At 32.5% G+C, this 20,138-nt stretch overlaps 1 protein-coding gene and 1 long non-coding RNA gene across 5 annotated transcripts in view; one reads left to right on the forward strand and one right to left on the reverse strand.

Annotated features, from left to right (window-relative positions):
• Positions 1-20,069, forward strand: part of LOC149483922 (uncharacterized) — a 188,253-nt gene extending 168,184 nt beyond the window's left edge. Inside the window, exon 3 of the long non-coding RNA XR_016316365.1 lies at positions 18,710-20,069. This is a non-coding gene — a long non-coding RNA (uncharacterized LOC149483922). The remainder of the gene's footprint in view (positions 1-18,709) is intronic.
• The window catches only part of pip (heparan sulfate 2-O-sulfotransferase pipe), an 80,003-nt gene that overhangs the window by 5,441 nt on the left and 54,424 nt on the right, over positions 1-20,138 (reverse strand). For all 4 annotated transcript variants that reach the window (XM_089701462.1, XM_089701459.1, XM_089701460.1 and 1 more), the window contains exons 4-7: positions 6,976-7,064; positions 6,513-6,726; positions 5,541-5,679; positions 4,347-4,503 (exon numbers count right to left, since the gene is read on the reverse strand). In XM_089701462.1, the coding sequence (XP_089557588.1) occupies positions 4,347-4,503; positions 5,541-5,679; positions 6,513-6,726; positions 6,976-7,064 (599 nt within the window). The remainder of the gene's footprint in view (positions 1-4,346; positions 4,504-5,540; positions 5,680-6,512; positions 6,727-6,975; positions 7,065-20,138) is intronic.

Below are 20,138 nucleotides of genomic sequence, written 5' to 3' on the forward strand. Positions count from 1 at the left end.
TCTATATATGTGCACAATTTAGATTGTTGATTTTTATCCATATTTAATAACATAGGTCAGATGCCACATGAAAATATGAAAGGTGCTGATTGATCTTAGATTAGTATTAGTGTGTAATAATAGATATTGTGTTTGATGATTGAGTGTGCTGTGAGTTTGTAAGGTTGGTGAGAGGTATGTGAAAATGTTATGAAATATTAGATATATGAAGTATGAACGTATTTTTAGTGTATATTTACACAACAAGGACACTTTTAACAACATATAAGATATTAAGTAGTACACATAACATAGTAAACAACAATTACATATTATCTTGCACAGAAACATATTTACACTGTATTTATTAACCCGTTTTTTTGTTTCAGGTCGACGAGTTGCTGCTCACTATTGATTATTATAGGAGGCGAACCTTCAATTTTCCTGATAAAGACCCGTCCGTTCGAGGTCCAGCAGAAATCATATTTATTTGTTTTTGCTAAATCCCGAGCCAAAAAGTATAACCGTCTTGTCCTTGGAGTTAGATATTCTGAGACGTACACATAGCTTTTGTCCCCCAGGCCTAAATGAGCAGTGTTGAGTCGGTCGGTTGTATTTGACGCGTTATATTTTTTACTTGCATGTAGTATATTAGCTTTCGTAATAGTCGAACAATATTCAATGATTAAAGTTCTATCAGTAGCTGATTTACCCCTTATTCGATACACATCTTTTAAATCGCTTTGTTGGTAATCGACTCGTAATTTATTATGAAGTTTCTCTACAAGAGAACAAAGTTCAAGTTTAGATTCGCGGGGCTTCGCAGGTATTCCCCTTATTTCCAGGCATGTGCTTCGATTGTGACGATCCGACTCCTCCAGTTTGCTCTCCAATTTTTTTATATAATCTTCGCTTTTCGCCTTCTCGCTTTCAAGAGATACCACTCGTTTGTTTAACTCTTCGCATTGTTTAATGTAGTACTCAAGGGATGCATTCATTTCGATATTTGTTTTACGTATTTCGCTCAACTCCGCAAGCACTTTCGAGAGCATGGACATGATTTCATCTTGCTTATCAATTGACGGAGACGGGGAGTGTGGGGAGTTGTTTGTACGCTGTCTTTTAGTCCTCGAAACTTGGTTTACAGCAGCATTAGTTGAACCCTCCATGGAAGAGACTTTGGGTGGTGTGCGTTGCATTTAAAATAATGGTAATTTAATATTCACTATTTAAGTGTTCCTTACTGCAGCGCATTAGCAAACTCGCACCTCAATTTATCTCCGCTCTCGAGGTACCAGGAATGTAGCAATATCAAGAGGTGTACTCACTGCGGATGACGTAGAAGAGATGGGCGCGCTAGTGATTGGAAGCGGCCAGAAGAGGTTGGGCATGGGCGGGCGGAGTTTCCAATTGGGCGTGGCTATCCCCGATTTGTTCTCGTACCAGGCGCACAGAAGTCAGCGTCGCACTTATACGTTAACCTCTTATTCGTATATGCACTCCTATTTTTTGATCGAGAATTAACTAAATTGAAATTCGATTTAATTATTGATATACGAACAAAAATAAACTTATTACACGTCTACTCGCGAGCGAGATTCGGGGGGAAGGGGGATCTATAGATTATAGAAGCCAGAATATACTAATGATTTCAAAAGATATAAAGAAAATAACAAATACGGATCTCTAGAAACCATACGATATTAAGTATAATGTCATTAGTTTTTATCAAATATTTAGCAAAAAATAAATGCCTTCTGCACGAGGGATAAAAAAAATTATCGCCGAAAAGCGAGAGAAGCTTTTTTACGCCTTGATACTTATAGGTATGATAAAAGTTATGATAGCGTTCATCGTAATCTATAAAACAAATGCTTATGCTTTTGAAGTTTTATTTCATTAACACTCGTATAATTAAAAAGTACATATTATGTATTATAATTCATATTTAACGCTGTTTAATTAAAGTATCATGTCATTGATGCAACAACACGACTAAACAGTTAAACTCTACGTCAATCACATGCTATCGTTCCCATTAATTATTCTCAGTACTGTTATACAATTAGCACGCCTCGACCCCAAGGCGAGTAAAGGATATATGTAATTGAATCGATCAAGATTAGATAGCCTTACATTTAAAAATAGGTATTTAATTAGTCAGGAGTCGACTGTAAAATCAAAATACCTTTAACGCTAGTTCTTATTTTTACGACGATGTTTTTCTTAGTATATTATAAAATTATTTGATACTCAATAATTTACAAACAGATAATTAAAATTTGTCAAGATGATCAAATTGGGGGCCAATTTTGGTGTAGTCTAACCATTTGGACTTTTACGCAACATCACGTGACAATCATTTCGTGAATTGTTTCGGGCCCTTTTTAAACACTCGTTTTTTTCTTCCAATGAAAAGAAAGTGGAAGACAAAATACTTGAATGTTTCCATTTTGTTCTATTTATCGAAAAGTTCCGTAACTTTCACTAATAAAATAAAACTATAGGTACCTTACGCACCAAGGAAAGCCCTTCACCAAAGGTATAATTTTGTCCGAAACTTTCAAAAGCAAAATATATCCCATCGCAAACATGACGTTCCAATGTCTTGACATATAATAAAAAACATGTCTACTGACAGCGAAAACGAGATCACACAATACAATAATGGTCTATCTGGGTCTTTGCACCTGTCGCTTTGTCGTGGTTACCGAATCGGAGTCAATTCTCGTTTCTTCGAACTACCTACTTACTTTATTATTATCGTGACTCTGTAGGTTTCTTTGGGAGATAACTAATCTAGTATTAGTTCGCGATTGTGTGATATAGTACCTACTCAGTAATTGGGAAAGTTTGTAAACATCTTCAAATTAAAACAAAATTAAAAGGATGCTGAGAGTTACGTTAGGTTACGTTACATTGGCAAACATAAAATTAGTGCTGATTTAAAGAAAGTGTTTTTGAAATTGATATTTTTGGTTTTATGGCATTCAAATGCTTTATAAATATAAATTTATAAAGAATAGAAAAAATTCGATCACGAGGCGGGACTCGAACCCGCATCCTTTCGCGCCATTCCGGGGCGGATGCCTGACCAATTCAGCCACTCGTGACCCGCCAGAGCAATCGAATTTATTCTATTCTTTCAGTATAGATGCAACTAAGCATAGTAATTTACAGTTGCCGGGTCTACACGCGCCTTTATCCTCATCACAATGTATATAGGCTCTAAAATCTCAGTTACACGGAGTGCGTGTCCGATCGCTAACTCATTGATCTTCAAATCGACACGGGCTGAACAACCGCATCTAATGGACAACGCCGAATGAAGATCGCAGCGTGAGAGTAATGATCCCTTTGCGAAATACACACAACGAAATAACACATCTCTAACACCGCACCGTTTGAAACATTTTCATTCTTATATACGTGAATTTAAGCTCACACTCGCTTGATTGCACTGAGATGATGGATTAGATACCGCAATGGTAATGAAATGTTTTTACTGTGAAGCTTCTGGCATAATGTATCTATCTTCGATAATTTTATACGCTGTTTAAAACTGTTAAGTCCTAAGACGAAGGTGTATGTTTAAAAAGTCCGTTATATAAGGTTTTTCATGGAGTGCGAGTGGCTAATTTTATAAATAAGTTGTTATTTGCATTAATTGACTAGGGGAGCTAACGTAGCCCTTTACTTATCATCAGTTTATGCTAAAACATTAAACGGTCAAGACCCTCGTCTATAGACGATGTCTTTGGCCGACTGGATTGTGTAATTTGCATTAATATTAATATTTTATATAAAATTAATAAGATTCCTTAATGCTTTATGTCGTGATAAATTATTATAAAGTGTTTCTATAACCCTAAAAGATTCACGGCCTAACAAAAGAAATAGCGAAGTTAGTGATATTATTAAACAAGTCTCTTATGAATTGCTTCGTGGGAACTCACAATTGAAATAATTACACATTGTCAGGACACGTCAGAAAAATGTGACAAAGACAAATCGTATTCGAGCTTCATCTGCGAGGCCATGCCGATTTAATTTTGCAAAGTTGCAATTTGTAGCGTGACTGATTAAAAACAACTTGAGGGGCAAATTAAACCATAGCCAACAATGCTTAATTTCGTGTTTGCTTACGCGAGAATTAATTTAGCAATTAAAGTAATATTACTGTTTTACAGCGATTAATTTGTTTTCTTATCTATTTATGTCGACATTTTGAATACCTTACACCTTACAGTGAGCGTAATCTCGTGATCTCGACAACCAGATAATAGGAAGGGACTTAGTTGTATTAACGTAGTTCGTCAAATATTTTCTTCGTTCTGAGCTAAAATTAAGCAAACTGCTAAACATACCTTTCTAAGCCACGCAGGATCAGGTAAAGGCAAGTCTGGGAACACCCTTTTCCTCTCCACATAATACCAGGGAGCCCTCACGTAGTAGTACCACGAGATAACACGTTCCACAGGATCGCGGACTACGTTTATATAAATTGGTGATGGTAGTCCAAACCTGGAAAAGCAAGTAAAACAATAAATCTTAAAAGTCTTCATATTATGCATCTTATAAATATTTGCCAAAGTTTTAAAGAATAGACACAATTCGTCTTCATCAGAATTTGATAACATTACGGAGTAAAATAGTTACGTGTTTTGGCAATATCAAGAGAGAGAATATTAATATCTAATTCGTTTTGTGCAGTTATATCATGTTGTGTAAAGTATGTATGTTGTAAGTTTAAGTTATATCCACGAATAAACATCAATCAATAAAGAATAACAGCTAATAAGGCAAACTATAGCAACCAATCCAATTTATCAAATAAAAACAACAAATTAATAAATGTAAGCTACAGAACTATCATTCCGTAATAGAAACATCGCTCTGCTTGCTTTCAACACTTTAATAATTATTGAGAAGGCGTTCCTAATTATCTCTATGGTGTATAATTTCACTCATTATTTATAGACAAGTTAATCAAGATGAAACAGCAATTACGGTTAATGAGTGTGTAACAATAGAATGATTTTAGCACGTGTATTTAAATCTATCATATGTATAAATATAGAATGGTGTTTATCGCTACATCGTTGTGTGAATTCAAAACAAAAGCATTGATTGATGTTTGGCGCTAACATAAAAGCATTCACCTAGTTTCAGAAATTGTAATTATGTTTATTAATTAATGTACAGTTAAATATGTAAATACGTTAAGCTTATAAATTATTTAGATAATGAATTCACGGTCATCGTTATGAAGAACAGAAAAGTTGGTCACGTTTTAAGATGATTTAAGTCTAGAGGTTAATTATGAGTGACATTAACTACGCATCTGCTTATGAGAAATTATGTTCAGAGAATTAAATTTATGGCCCACAAAGCCCTTTCATAAATTACATTTTTATGCGTATTTATTAATTTGATTCATGGAGATTTTATCTCTGAATTATAACAAGAATGTATTTACAATACATTCTTGGAACAATTTTGAAAATTATTTAATTTATCTGTCTCCTTTCTGTCATATATAAAGAAAGTAATATAATTACCGTGTGAAGTTCGTATAGCACACGTGCTTGGCGTAAGAAGCCGGTGGACTGTATGCGGACACCAAGCTGGCGAGGACCTGCTGGTCTGCTGGCGCCAGTCGAATGGTCTCTACACGCTGTACTGTGTCTCGGTGGAAGCCTGTAAGTAATTCATTTTGTAAACTTCTGTCATGGAATCAACGACAGCCAAGTAGTTAAGAGTTCCTTTCATTCTTAGTATTGGGATGTGTGTTAAAGTTTGTGGCTATAATATGACATTTAAATATTAAACATAGGTATGCATTAAATCTGGGAATGGCACTTCATCATTTTAGTGCTATACTCAGCTAACCGAAAACTTGTTTAGTTACACATTCAACATACTGCTTAGTTTCAGAAACTAATCTAGAAGCAAATATGTGCGGTGAGGTCTAACGGTTCGGACTGTAACGTGCTCGCAGTGACAACACAATGCTGTCAACAAATCTTTGTTTTTACCCAAGGTAAAGTAAGTCATTAGTATTGTTCGGTGTTAGCAACGAGTTATATAATCATTACCCAGTTTTCGCATGGCTGCTTTAACAAAAGATGTTATTTTTAAACACGATTCCGTAGAGACCAGGGACAAAATGATTTGACATAAAGTAACGTAGTTCTAGTATGTTTCCGTTATGAAATATTACTATTGTAGCGATTTTCCACTCAACGAGTTTGAGCAAAATACGATATTATCGCAAATGTAGTTTAAATCGTGAGTATATCTTCTTTTTTGGGGATGGATGAGAATAAAATCAGCAACTGCAAAAAAGACTGCCATTGAGTAGACTGGTACTATGTAGAAGTAATTTATACGTCGCTGAAGTATATTTTTATTGCATTATATCGGCATTTGTAGATTAGAATTATCAATCATTGTCACAATTTAATTTTTATCTGGAGACGCGGAGCAGACTTACGCGAAAATTCTTACTGTACACATATAGAGACGCTTACCAAATTGATTCCTTATAGCGAGGCGCCTCAGGAGCTCCATGAAGGTTTGACTACCCACTTTAGGTACCCTATTGAAGAATAGCACCTCAACATCAGCTCGAGCCGTATTGTTCAACTCCCATGGATCAGGAAGGATTTCTTCCGTTATTTCCTGCAATGCTTCATCTGATCTCACTATCTCTGATTCCAAAGTTCTTTGTGGTTTACTCCGTTCCTGAAAAAATCAAACATTTAATGTGTGGACAAATAGTTATTTGTATCTATACCTATAACCTAGTTAGCTATTGCAGGTTCTTCCTATAATTCATACATGTCATTTGCAAAAAGATATAACTAGCCTTACAAAAACGGAATACATCACTGCCGATACAAAGCCTTTTTATACTAATTCTATTATTACACTTGTTCCTTCACAAAAAACAATTTATTCCTGTCCATAGAAAATTAACATAAAATGACTTACAACGCCGGTGTTCCTGCGCAGAGCCTCGAGCGCCTCTTTGTACTCCTGAGCCGACGCGTACGCATGTTCTGTGCGATCTGTCTGAATCCCTATGGACAAGTATAGTATCATTAATTATATGTTATATTTGAATAGTTATCGAATAACATGAGTCAAAAGTTTCAAAAATTCAATCGCAATTACAGTCTGGCAAAAAATAGAGGCAAAATTTGTTCACTTTTGTAAGGACACAATTTTAGTTCGATCTTTAGCTGTATTTTGCTATATGAGCATTGCAATAGCGGTATAGGGTTGTAATAGGAGAAACATTATTTAATTAAAATGAAATAGATAATCTACGGCTCTACATAATAATTCTGATGAAGATTTGAATAGACATATGAGTTGGAATATAGTTTTTATACCGATTAACATAAAATGGATGATCTCAAATGACCACACAAAAGAGGAATAGAATTTACAAAAGGTGATTGGACCTATAATAATCATTAAAACACATATCTTGAATAGTAAAGTACAATGCACTATATTTTCAAATTATATGCGTAATTTATGTACCAGAAACCAATAATTTGTAGCCGCAGTTAAGTGAATAGCATTATTTATTAGAGAAACTGTTTTTTGTTCTCACTCGATAATAATGGGGACAAATTTGTGCTTTTATGGGCATTGAATTAAATTACAAAATCAGTTTTTGAAATTCCTTTTGTGATTTTGAACTCAGATGAATTTTGTTACAATTATGTTTAACAGATTACTATCGAAAACATCACATCATCAAATTGTATAAATATTTTAAACTACGACTTTACTAAACAGAAGTTTAAGACCTCATTCGCCTGGTAACTTTGTTTAATGGTAATTTCCCATTGAATTGTTCTGTTTATTTTTGCATTTCGCACTATATTAGATGGAAATAGCTGTCATATTCGCTAATACAATATTGATTCATGGTTGCAACTATTCGCAGTGTAAACTATTGAGATTGTTTTGTTTATGTAAAAAAATATTAATAAAATACAAGTCAATAACTGCGTTAAAAACAACCGACTTCAAACTTGCACTTGCAACATTTACAAATACAGACAAAAATGCTCATAAAATAAAAACTACTGGGCCTATCCGAATAAAATTTTTATGGGACCAATTCGACACCATCCCGCATCGAACAAAAAAAGAATCAAAAACCACGGAGTAATCGGTGTACATACATAAAAAAAAACATACCGGCCGAATTGATAACCTCCTCCTTTTTTTTGACGTCGGTTAATAAAGTATTTAGTTTTTTATAACCTCTCGATCACAAATAGATACTTTTTTCAATTATCCATTCATCCATCTGGGATATTTCTTTATTTTCATGCTTAAAATTAAGAGATAATACTTTTATATTAAGCGTGAGAAATAATTCAATTCGCTTCATCTGAACAAAAAAGTGTCACGAGAAATGACATCGCGGTGGTCGGCGCCGAGCTCATGACTCTAGAACTAATCGGTTACAGAGATTAGCCGTAAAATACTCGCTAATGTTTCATTATAATTTATAAAATCATGTTTATAAAATTAGATTGATAGATGTATATAAAATTATATTCTATAGCAGTTGTAGTGTTATAGAATACCTTTAAAAAAACGAACAAATAACGAAAAAGAAGAAAAAGCTGATAACGTAAAAAAATATTTAGACTGAATGCTCTCTTACCACGTTATTGGCTCAATGAGTAACACTACATCAACGTATTCTTCATGTTATGACTTATGAATTATGATCTATTATTTTTCACGTACTTATATATTAAAAGTGGTGGTTTCTTAACGATAGAAATTAACTAAATACAACCATGAACTTTATCAAGCCAAATACCAGAGAAATAATTGCCATCGGCTAGAAGTATCGCTATTAAAGCTATGTTATCTTAAGCATATGTATACCACGATATACGTTGGCATTTGCGCTATCGTCCTGTATCATAACGGTGATGTCATCTGTAAATTTCTCCAATACACGTTATAAATCTTCCGATCTTACTTCGTGACCCTATATTCAGACGTGGAAATTGTCTTTCACGAATCTATAATCTAGCGAAGGTTGTTGGCATCAACGCTGCAAGAAATTTGTAGTAGAACAGACATTAGCCAAAAAACAAGAGCTACGTTCTACCCGTGTTTAGTAACAATTACAGTTTTAACTTCTTTTATACAAAGAAAAGGAGAAAATAATTAGCGAGAAAATAAAAACAGAAATACCTATAGTTATTACGAAGCCTCGCTTTTTCTTTTCTTATAGTAGTCAGAAAATTAATTTACTTTAAATTATTTTTATAACAAGGTTTTACTCGGAAGAAACCAATTTCATTATGAAAGATTGGAAAATAATAACTTTTATGCTTTTTTTATAAATTAGATACACCTTTCGGAAACTCATTGAAAGTTATCTGAGAGCGATGATCCGATTTGATAAAATATAGTCGTTCCGTATTAGGTTTTATTTTATTTATGCCTAAATATAGGTCTAAACTCTACATGTATAATTACCAAAATTACATAGGAAACTTGTCTTTAAACTCATTGTAGGTGTGTATCAGTGTATACTTATATACATACTACTAGGTACTACAGTCTACACTCATTGTAGGTATAGGTATACTTATATGCGTGTGCATTTTTCTTAATTATTATTTATTAATTCTCTAATCACACAAGATCTATCCACAAACATTTAAGTAAATTAATGTCGTTTATAAGTAATATAAAATTTTTTCCGTTTGTTTTCTCCTTTACGATAGTTGATTTTGTGTAGCAGGACAAAGCTTTTCCGGTTAACTTAATAATCGAAAATACGTAAAGTTCTAACCGTATTGGCGTATTATAAAATATTATATGCGACGAAAGATCTGATAAAAACATGAAACCTACCTACTTTGTAATAACAAAGACGCTCCAATTCAAATTAAAAAGTCTGCTACGAGTAAGTTTTCTAATTTCAAATGCACTTACGTTGTAAAAGATTGTTTTAAACTTTTAAAATACGTGTGCAAACAAAAAAGCTATCTACTTACGATTACAGATGGAGTGTGAACTCATAATAAGCTATTCGGAAGCGTAACCGCAAAAACTACATCTTCATTTTGAATACTCACGGCGACTAAGAAAATAAATAATACCGATTTAATACATGAGTAATAATGATTTCGATGATGTAAAAAATGAGTCTATAATGAAGAGAATGTTTACAGCATCCGGCCGTTGAAACTGTGCCGTGAACAATAAATTCTTCGCAATCATTTATTTGATGAAGCGACTGATGAATTCCCAGGTTGAGCGATTATGATTGATACGTTTTGATATCATTTTTTGCTCAATTATCTCAAGATATATTCTTTTGGAGAGAATTAGTATATTTTTGCAAATGCATAATAAAATAGATTATTTTTCCGACCCAAATATCGACCAATAGAATTGCACCATTCGACGTCACGTGGTACAACCTACATGGTATTATCACAGTATTACCATATTTCCTACAGTAGTGCGACGAATGTACTTGTGCAGAGAAACGGAGGGGAACTGGCGGGGGTCGGGCGACGCGGGCCGCGTAAAGCAATCACGCTGAGATTGCTTTACCTATCGCTAAAGGACGACGCAGTCGTATTTTTTTTATACATAGGTACTTACATATTCAATTATGGCGCGCACAAACTGTTCCGTTTACGGATGTAAATCTACATTGAAATCCCAGAAGGAAACAATATTTCAGAAAGATTGTATTAATTGTATCTGTTGAATTAAAATCAAAGCTATGTATATGTTGTCCTCATTATTTTCTAATCAGATGTACATCCCAATGCGAATGCATTACTTAGTTACATGTTATAATATACAATTAAGAACATCCAAAAATAAAGTGTCCACGTAAATAATATTTAGCAGTGCAATATCTGTAATTATATATTAATGAACAAATAATTACATCAGATTTAATAATCGCAATTATTTTGAATGTACATATGAATAAATGATTTCATCATAATATTAATAATCACAATTGTTTTATTTCCCATTTGTTGCAACCCTAGCGTATTTTCGTGTGGCAGCGTAAGTACCTACGCTGGCGGCGGCATCGCGCGACATCAAAGGCGATTCCTTACTGTAGGAAATAATATTGTAATACTGTGGTATTATACTGATAATTTTTTGAAAATTTTCTCTGGTAGTTGACGTCAAACTGACAGGTTGAATTCAATTGTGAAATTATTGGCCGACATTTGGGACGGAAAAATAATCACTTATAATACCACAAGAGCTTCAAAATTGTCGGGTATTTTCCGATAGGTTCGTTGCAAACAAATGAAGGAGTCAAGTTTTTAGTCAAGGTTAAAAAATCACGAGCGCGAAGCGCGAGTGATTTTTCCTGAAAAACTTGACGACTTTATTTGTTTGCAGGGAACCTTGAGGGAAATGCCAGATAGTTTTGAAGCTCGTGTGGTATTCGGGAGATTATTTTTCCGTCCCAAATGTCGGCCAATAATTTCACAATTGAATTGAACCTGTCAGTTTGACGTCAAAGACCAGAGAAAATTTTCAAAAAATTATCAGTATAATACCATGTAGGTTGTACCACGTGACGTCGAATGGTGCAATTCTATTGGTCGATATTTGGGTCGGAAAAATAATCCCCCGAATACCACACGAGCTTCAAAATTATCTGGCATTTTCCGATAGGTTCGTTGCAAACAAATGAAGGAGTCAAGTTTTTCAGGTTAAAAAATCACGAGCGCGAAGCGCGAGTGATTTTTCCTGATTATTTGTTTAAGTATATAATGTAATATTTACCTAAGCTTTTTCATGAAAAATAAAAGAAATAATCGTATCCACTGAATAACCATTTATTGCCTATACCTTACGAATTAAGAAATTTTACCCTACCTATAATTTAATAAAAGTTTATTGTTGTATTGTTACTTTTAGAGACAAAATTAAGACATAATATATGTATAACTATTTTAGACAAAAACTACTAATAGTCGTTGTTATGGCGTGACAGCTAAGTCCTAATGATGCCCATTTGTTTTAATGATAACTATTTGAACGTGAGCCGACAAATACAGTTTAATTCCATGCCCGGAGGTCGTATGTAGGTAATTGTTTTATTTAATATTTCGCTAGATAAATCCTTTATGTCTGTCTCTAAACGGCAATTTATAACAATTAGACCTATGTTTAGTCCATAATTGCCTATAAATGCTGTACCTGTACATTATTCACTTTTTTTCTGTGTGGTTTGGATAGAAATACTTCGTGGAAATCCGTGTTTAAAGGAAAAAAATACACGTACGGCTTATTATTTATGTTTTAATGTATGTATTTTTAATTACTTGGGTATTTTTCTGATTATTAGAAAAATGTTAACGGTTTTTTTTATTATATAGAACGGACATACCTATTGAAAAAATAGGTTTTCTTGTTTTAACATTTTTTTCTTAATCCCTTCAGCATATTTACTTATATGTAGATTAATCTACAAGTGCGTAGGAGATCTTGATTATAGTTTATGGTTAATATTAAACCCACGTAATAAATGTTTATTTTGCGCTGTATCTCTGTAAGGAGTAAGGACCACACGGTTTTACCTTCTTATCGTAGACTGGTCTGAATTATTGCTAGCTATTGTTAGTGGGTTTCGCCTGCTTCATTCTAAGATCAGTAGCAAATATCAATATATTATATACATTATAATGAATAGTTATTAGTTGCATACCGTCGTTGATTCGATCTATTTTTACTAAGATTTAAAAATATATATATTTATGTAGGTATGTACTTTAATAAAAGAAAACATTTCTTATTTATACTGTCTTTATAGCTACTATTATCTATAAAATTATTAATATTCTCAAAAAAATACTCACGCAATTTTTCACAAGTGTCCGAGACGTTCTGTAAAATATTACGCAGGACGACATAGTAATGGCCTTTTTAAAAAAAGGAGAATATTTATTGGTAATTGGTATCCTTTTCTAGATTTATGGGCATCCAGCAGAGAAAACGAATAATCTAGAATATGATACACTGTATTTCATAGGATCAGCAAATTTTCAAGAAATAAAAAAATACCTTTTTGCATGCTAACTTAATACCTTTACGATAAAATATATTTTTTAAGCGCCTATTAAGGCGTTATTTATAACAATCTAATGTAAAAACTAAGTAGAATAAAAACAGAAAATGAACGATATTACAAAAAAGGTATCATTTGTACAAGAAGCGGCCTTATCGCTGAACAGCAATCTCTACTAGGCATCCTGGTAGGAAAAGGAAATGTATGAAATTCATCGTTATGTATTTCTCTCCATATGAATGTTAAAAATATAATAAATTATCAAGAATAGGTTTCTAATATAACTTTCGTAGGCTCTGCTAACGAAATTACCCATAAAAAGCTAAAATCAAAAGTACTCTAAAATTTATTACGAATAAAAAGATACGACATTTTTTTATTTTTAAATGCGTCTATTAAATAATAAAAAGCGGTGTAAAAGTACATTTTTATGTATTTTTTACTATCCCACCAGTGGTTGAACCAGTATATTATCATTGCCATTTGCTGAGTTAACCTTTATATGGGATAGACTGCTGACAATAACCAGCTAACTTGTTCATGTAAATGTATTCTGTGTTTGCAAAAAAAGTAAAGATGCTTTCCCCTTTGAGGGATGGGGATGTCGGATATGTTTGTATGTCAACTTACATTAAATGAATTGTTAAAGCTTAGTAGAAAATAGACATATTGCCATGATATCCTTACGCGGACGATTAGGCGCATTATATGGGATAGCTGAATCACCAAAAAATCCACTTTGATTTTATATGTGGGCGCTAAAATGTTTTTGTAGTCCCACCTTTTTTAATTAATGTTGTTTTTCTGTCTTTTTCGAAATATATTTTTCAATAGTGATCTATGATTTCAAGCCATAAAATATCGAAACTAAAAACCGTACCATGTTTTTTTTAATTTAAACTTACTAATATGTACCTTTGAATAATTACAATTTGATCATATAAAAGTTTTAGTGTTAATTGCGTCCTTACCTAAATTGCATGCCATTGACAATTTATGGATTTTTTAATTGCAACAATTCGCAGTGAAGGCAATCAATCGCAAAAATTCATGAGTACTGTTAATTACTGTGAATTGTGATTGGTATAACTTCCAGGAAGAGCTGCCAACACCAGAGGATGGTGAGACAAGTTTTTATTCACAATGTTATGTTCTTCTAATGATCTCCTCATTTTTATGAGCTAAAGGTCTATGGACTGTGTTAATGGCTGTCTATTTTTATTCAATTTTAAAGGAATAGCTTGTGCCATGTCTGTAATATTATATATCTATCTAGTAAAAAGCCTACGACAAAAAAAATAAAATTAATTAATAGTAATAATCAACTCTCAATTAAAAAAAAAACTATAAACAAAACTTCCTTGATTGTACGAGACGATTACAATTAACAATTCACAATAATTTCACTTGGCTTAAACAGTATTGGCTTATAGATAATGATTATCATTAAGTACCATAAATTACGTTCTTTAAAAAAGCATTTTCTCAATACGAAAAAATGTGCAAGTGAAACGAAACTCATTCATATTCGACTACATAGAGCAGCATCAGAATATAAATCAAACGACTAGAACACGGTTATTACTCACGACGTCGAGTAAACAAAATGGTTCTCGGATTCAACAGATAAACTAACTTATTAAAATACATTTTCAGTACAAATTCCGGAGCGGCATGGCATGGTAATGACATTTGGAAGCGTGACTCGGGCACTGCGCGGATATTGGAATCCTTCGTTTTCTCAAGGAAATGTTGAACTCACTATTGACCTGAGTTGGAAATAAAACTAACTCTGCCATTTCGAGGAACGGTACTATCGACTTAGCATAAATGTTTCGAATGTTTTGGATAAACTTTACGGTGTGTCGATCGAACGTCTTGAAGAAAATACCTAATAAAATAAAAAGAAAAACAACTTTCAAATAGCTCATAAATATGGAAAATTGTTGACAATACCAGTTACCACATACGGTGAGAAGATAATTAAAACTATATTTCACTCAATATTGATTAAAGCTGGATTAAGTAATATTAATAAATGTCAACGACGGATTCAAATAGGACAACATCTTCATCTTGGACATTCGAATTGAATCATAATGGTTTCCTTTACCGATTACTGTGTAATAATGTTAAAAAAATAAAAAGATTAAATCGTGTTCTGCCGAAATCCCATTTACATTACAAAAAAAAAAACATAAAATAACCACAGCCTAAACCACAGACAAACAATCTGTGGACCACGAAATGCATTCCGTTAAGGTTGATGTTCCGACCGTCCCTCCATACATTTTTGATTACCTCTAAACACTTAACACAGACACTATTTCTTTAAAACTAATCATTTTATCACTTCTCTATAATGAAATGTGTGCGCGTTCGACCTTTTTAATCAATAATTTACAATATTTACTTAGAAAAACAACAGTAAAATACCGGAAAAATTTGACACTTCTACAGTAGTGTGCGTGTCTTTTGCCAAGCGAAACACGACATAAAGCACGACATCTAGCGCATAGACTATATACTTATTACAGATCTAGCGCGTCAATGTCTAAACGAAAGGCGATGTTTAGACATTGACGCGCTAGATGTCGTGCATTCGCGTTCGTTATCTTATGCATAATGAGCATAATTCTAATAAATCAAAGTTCTGTGTAAAAATTGAGTAATTTCATTTCCAATCGTTCAAAGAAAATAACAATAAAATAAAATAAAACTAATGACCTTAGAAACTATGTTTTTTTTTATTTATTACTCATTATTGTTCGTCCGTCGTAGGTCTGTAAACTGTATTGTACACTGAAGGTAAATGGTACTGTAGGTACTTTAGTTCGGCGTCGTCGCTCGTCGGCTTGATATAAAATTACATTCTTGATTTCATTGACACGCGCTATGATTTGCGCGCGGAATTTCTTGTGTTGTGAATTTATTTTTGTATGCTATGCATTTTAATTGATTCAAATTGCAATGTTTCTCTAGTATGCATTTGAGACTATATTGTAAATTGTAATAATTGATCGTGGGTATAGTAATTAATTATTCTAATAACGCAATTAGTAATATATGTATTTTCGGTGGGATTCAAAACAAAAAATTGGCCCGTGATTTTTATGAAATTTCACCACATTGCAAATCACATCAATCATAGTTCATACACATGTATGACGAAAGTGATTAGTATTGTGGCTAACATTGACTCATCAGTTCATCACTGAAACCAGTGATAAATCAGTACCTATATCATATTGTGTTTGAATATTTTTAAACAATGATATAAGTATACAATTATTATAAATCGGTAAACTATCAAAGTAATCACAAACTTGCAAACATTGCATTGTTAAAATGTCCAGTAGTTTATGAGCCTATTCATTACAATCAAACAAACAAACAAAGTTTTCCTCTTTATAATATTAGTGTAGACAAACACTATGAATACGATCACGAATGCAAATTCGGGGATTTTCTAATTATTGCTAAATAATAATTGAATTCGTTTTGAAATACTCTATAATTTTTAGACATTTATAATGTGGTGCTCATTTTTTTTGTACTGCTAACGCTATTGTAGGTTCCTATTTTCGTTGTTTTATTTCAAGTGAACACGGCCATACAATTTTGTCACGAGCCGCCTATGATTGTAGGTACTTTTGTTAGGCTCCTTCGTCGTCCGCGTCGGCTCGAAAGTTCTTGATTTCATTGTCACGCGCTATGATTTGCGCGCGGATTTTCTTGTGTTGTGAATTTATTTTTGTATTATTATTATTTTTTATTTATTTTTTTATTTTATTGATTCAAATAAAATATTTCACTAGTATGCATTTGAGACTATATTGTATTATGTATAATTTATCGTAGGTATAGTTATTCTTATAACGCAGTTATATTTTCGGTGGGACAATTTGACCCGTGATTTTTCTGAAATATCACCACGTTGCAAATCACATCAATCATACACACGTATGACGAAAGTATAGTGGCTATAATTGACTCATCAGTTCATCACTGAAACCAGTGATAAATCAGTACATATATCATATTTTATTGTGTTTGAATATTTTTTAAACAACGATATATACAATATTATTATAAATCGGTAAACTACCAAAGTACTTCCGAATTTTCAGACAGACAAACAAGTAGTTTGAACACGCAGTTTTCTTATACTAGTAGCAAAAATCAAAACCATAATATTATGTTTCCCTACTATATTTTACTAAAAGTCGAGTGCGTCGAAATCGTAAATAATAATATGTTTTTCACCTTCCTGGTTATTTTCCCATAGTAAATAGTGTTTTAGGTTTGTTGTTGTAGGTAGGAATAATAATAATTATTCTTACATGTTGGTTATGAAATGTAAGTATATTGAAATAATTTACTTTTACAAATCATTAGTGATATAAGTTTTGAGTGAAAATGCTTGGATCAGCATAATATTATATGGTACTTCAAATACATGTTTTGATAAAAAAAACAATAGTGTAATAAAATAAAACTGCGTTTTATTGTAATCAATGTTGACAATTTTAAATTCCAAAATTATTGATCAATAAAATAGTTTACACCAACAAATATAACTTTTATTTTTATAACAATCGTTCATAATATAAATCGTAGCAGGTGGCGTTTTGAAGTTCTGTCTACTCATACAGAAAAATGGAAAACTTGTTTTTTTTGTAAACAATTTATTACTCATGTTGTTTGGCAACTCGAAGCGTGGTCGTCCGTCGTAGGTACTTTTGTTCGGCGTCGCGTCGTCGTCCGCGTCGGCTTGATATAAAACATTCTTGATTTCATTGACACGCGCTATGATTTGCGCGCGGAATTTCTTGTGTTGTGAATTTATTTTTGTATGCTATGCATTTTAATTGAATCAAATTGCAATATTTCTCTAGTATGCATTTGAGACTATATTGTAATAATTGATCGTGGGTAGGTATAGTAATTAATTATTCTAATAACGCAATTATATTTTCGGTGGGATTCAAAACAAAAAATTGGCCCGTGATTTTTATGAAATTTCACCACATTGCAAATTATATATTATACAATTACAATTACAATTATTATAAATCGGTAAACTATCAAAGTAATTACAAACTTGCAAAATATGCTTTTCCGAATTTTCAGACAGACACACAATTTTATTAGTTTGTTTTAGCAAAGTAGGTACCTATACCTATACGCTTACGTCGCGCGTCGCGTCGTCGAAAACGGTGCGCCCAGAAACAAACATACCTAAGTAATTCAGTTACAATCCTTTTTTTGTTCCGTAATTTATTGTATTTATTCTAATACGATTTTTTTTATTCGTCGGTCAGTTCTACTAGGTATAAAAAGATAAAATTGAAATATAATTATTGTAGCGACAGCCATATTATGTTACTATGTTTTCGTAAATATGTTTTTCACCTTCCTGGTTATTTTCACATAATCTTATTCTTATATATAAAAATGAATCGCAAAATGTGTTGGTAAGCGCATAACTCGAGAACGGCTGAACCGATTTCGATCATTCTTTTTTTATTATATTCCTTGAAGTACGAGGATGGTTTTTATGTAGAGAAAACGTAAATATTATGTACCACGGGCGAAGCCGGGGCGGACCGCTAGTATATATATATAAATGAATCGCAAAATGTGTTGGTAAGCGCATAACTCGAGAACGGCTGAACCGATTTCGATAATTCTTTTTTTATTATATCCCTTGAAGTACGAGGATGGTTCTTATAGCTAGAGAGCTAGTTAGTTTAGTTTTAGTGCAGTGGCAGTGTAAATGTTGTTGTTGAGGTTATGTAAATTTAACACTTTAGTTAACTACCAAGATATAAAGAAATGAGGATAGGACACAATAACTATTGGTTGAGGTATTTATAAACTCATAATATACTTTTAAAAAAATCACGTTTTAATAAATTTCTAGAATTAAATTAGAACAGCTGATTCAAAATAGCCTAAAAAATCTTAATAATAATAATTACGCTTCACAGCAAGAAGAAATGTACCATATGTACCCGCACAAAGTCGATATTGTGTTGCCTACCGTTCGACTCAATGGCTAGGGTTGTAACTACCTTTAATAATTATTACCAAACTAATAAACCGAGTGATGCGAAATAACCATAATTCTTTTAGAGTTTGATAAAATGATCAGGCAGGTATTTTCTTTAATCCTCTGAATTCTCGGTTACTAAATTGTATCGTTGAAATTATTCTTAATCGCGTAAATTTAATAAATAATCATATGGAAAACACTTTTCATTTGTTTTTTTACTTTCATGCCCAACTACTATACAATAATTACGTTGTTTCGGTATTTTGACGAGAAAACGCAGGAAACATCCGTTGTATCATTTTAGATAGATTGTATATTTTGTATCTGTAGAATTGAAATCAAAGCTATGTATATGTTGTCTCCATTCTTTTCTTATCGGATTGTTGATCCCAATGCGAATGCGTCACTTAAATTTTATAAAAGACAATTAAGAACATCAAAAATAAAGTGATACGTAAATATTTCACAGTGCAATATATTATGTAATTAATAATAATTATATATTTATGAAAAAATAATTACATCAGATTTAATAATAGCAATTTTTTTGAATGTACATAATATGAATAAATGATTACATCATAATAGTAATAATCACAATTGTTTTATTTCCCATTTGTTGCAACCCTAGCATATTTTCATGTAGCAGCAGAAGTACCTACACTGGCGGCGCGGCGGCATCGTGCGACATCAAAGGCATTGCCTTACTAGGTAAGTTTATAATGACTCATTTCTTTTATTATATAATTTACGTTTTACTTTTACAGAATCCGATTCAATGGATTATGAAGACGAGTCACACAACGCCATACGATAGTGATGATGAATGAACATTTCAATAAATGCATGCGTGTTTTTTTATGTTGTTTTGTAATTGTTAATTGTTTCTTAAATAAAGAAATAAACTAAATATTTAAATGATGATTTGTTATTTGCAACACAACTTTATATTTGAGATTCTTTACAAATGTATATTTAGTTTTGTAT

This window comes from Colias philodice, chromosome 12, assembly GCF_061535455.1.
Source record: "Colias philodice isolate Cphi_HAF_F1 chromosome 12, ilColPhil1 Martin Lab GWU primary, whole genome shotgun sequence".
NCBI lineage: Eukaryota > Metazoa > Arthropoda > Insecta > Lepidoptera > Pieridae > Colias > Colias philodice.